At 31.3% G+C, this 1,469-nt stretch overlaps 1 protein-coding gene across 1 annotated transcript in view; it reads right to left on the reverse strand.

Annotated features, from left to right (window-relative positions):
- The window catches only part of LOC103607220 (KH domain-containing, RNA-binding, signal transduction-associated protein 2-like), a gene marked incomplete at its 3' end in the record, with an annotated part of 88,171 nt that overhangs the window by 81,227 nt on the left and 5,475 nt on the right, over positions 1–1,469 (reverse strand). Inside the window, exon 2 of the mRNA XM_008591751.1 lies at positions 325–471. Coding sequence (XP_008589973.1) covers positions 325–471 — 147 coding nt within the window. The remainder of the gene's footprint in view (positions 1–324; positions 472–1,469) is intronic.

Genomic DNA, 1,469 nt, shown 5'->3' on the forward strand with positions numbered 1-1,469 from the left:
GATTAAGACAGAAAACAGTGTACAACTTTAATTATATATTTGTGTGTATATGTTTGTCTTATTCTACATGGCTATAAATTGGTGCATGGTACACAATGTACTGAATACAAATACTGCTGTCAAACCATTGCTATTTGAAAACGTGCCAGGTCTCGTGCCAAATGTTTCTTGTATCCTACTTTATTTTAGCTTCATATTGACCCTATGGGTAAATATTAGTTTGCAACATGAGTTCCTTTCAGAAACATCAGTGAAGATCAAAGGGAAACATTTTAAAATAGAAACTGATGAGAAACATCTTTGTAAAAAATGAAAAACACTTACAGGAACCAGGAATTTTTTAATCTCTTCCAACGCATGACTCATACGTGAATAAGCTTCCCCAGGTGGAGCAAACACTTCAATTAATACGTGAAGTTCATCACTCAAGTGAGCATATTTGGCTTCCCCACTTTTCCTTAGTTCTTCTTCCTGTGAAAGAAGTTAATTTTAGAAACACAAATCCACTTATTTTGCATTGATTTAACATTTACTGAGCATATGACAAAAGGGCATAATCTAAGCAAATTTTCCAGAAGTAGTAAGATACCCTTTGAAAATAAAAATCTGCTATGAGCCTTTTAAAGATTTAAAATCACTTTTGAGTGTTTGAATCATTAAAAAAAAACTGGCATAATTATCATTGACAACAGATTTTAATCAGCTAAGTGAAAATGCTAACCCCCTGAAAATAAGTCATAGAAATGCTATTAACTCTTTAGTGTAAATCACTACTTTCTAAAAGAAAAAGATTGTTTTGTGTCTGATGTGTAGTATTTTGCAAATNTTTTCTGTTCCTATTCTTAAAATCACTACCAATCAATGAATCTTACCCTCTGAGTATATTGCTTAGTTTGGAAATCTACAGTTTTTTTATTGTGTAGATTGATCTTAGCTACTTTCTCTCATTTCTGAAGACTTCTGCCCAGACCTCCAGAAAATTTTGCTCAGCATTCTCCTCTAATTATCTTATTCCCAGCTGGAAGCCTGATGCCAAGATTTTTATTTGAATGAACTCTTCCTAGAATGCTAAATTGCCAACCTTTAGGAAAGCTTCATTCATTTAACCTTCCTTTATTTCACAGAAAATCAGTAGAGAATTCTACTCATTATATAACCCTGAATTAGCTGCCTTACTAAATGAATATTCTCTGTTGCCCTCACATAGCTCAGTGAGTTTATTTTTTTCCAATTTTTGCCTGAAGTTAATAAATGTCTGGATCTATTAATAATGATTATTTTATACTACATGTTATAATGAGCCAGCACCTGGAATATGATCACATAAAATACATTTGATATTTTAAAATAATATTATTGTTTTATTGCAAATATTGTGGATCTAAATTGCCAACAATACATGTCAAATGATTAAGACAGAAAACAGTGTACAACTTTAATTATATATTTGTGTGTATATGTTTGTCTTA

This window comes from Galeopterus variegatus, unplaced genomic scaffold, assembly GCF_000696425.1.
Source record: "Galeopterus variegatus unplaced genomic scaffold, G_variegatus-3.0.2 Scaffold7252, whole genome shotgun sequence".
Lineage (NCBI taxonomy): Eukaryota > Metazoa > Chordata > Mammalia > Dermoptera > Cynocephalidae > Galeopterus > Galeopterus variegatus.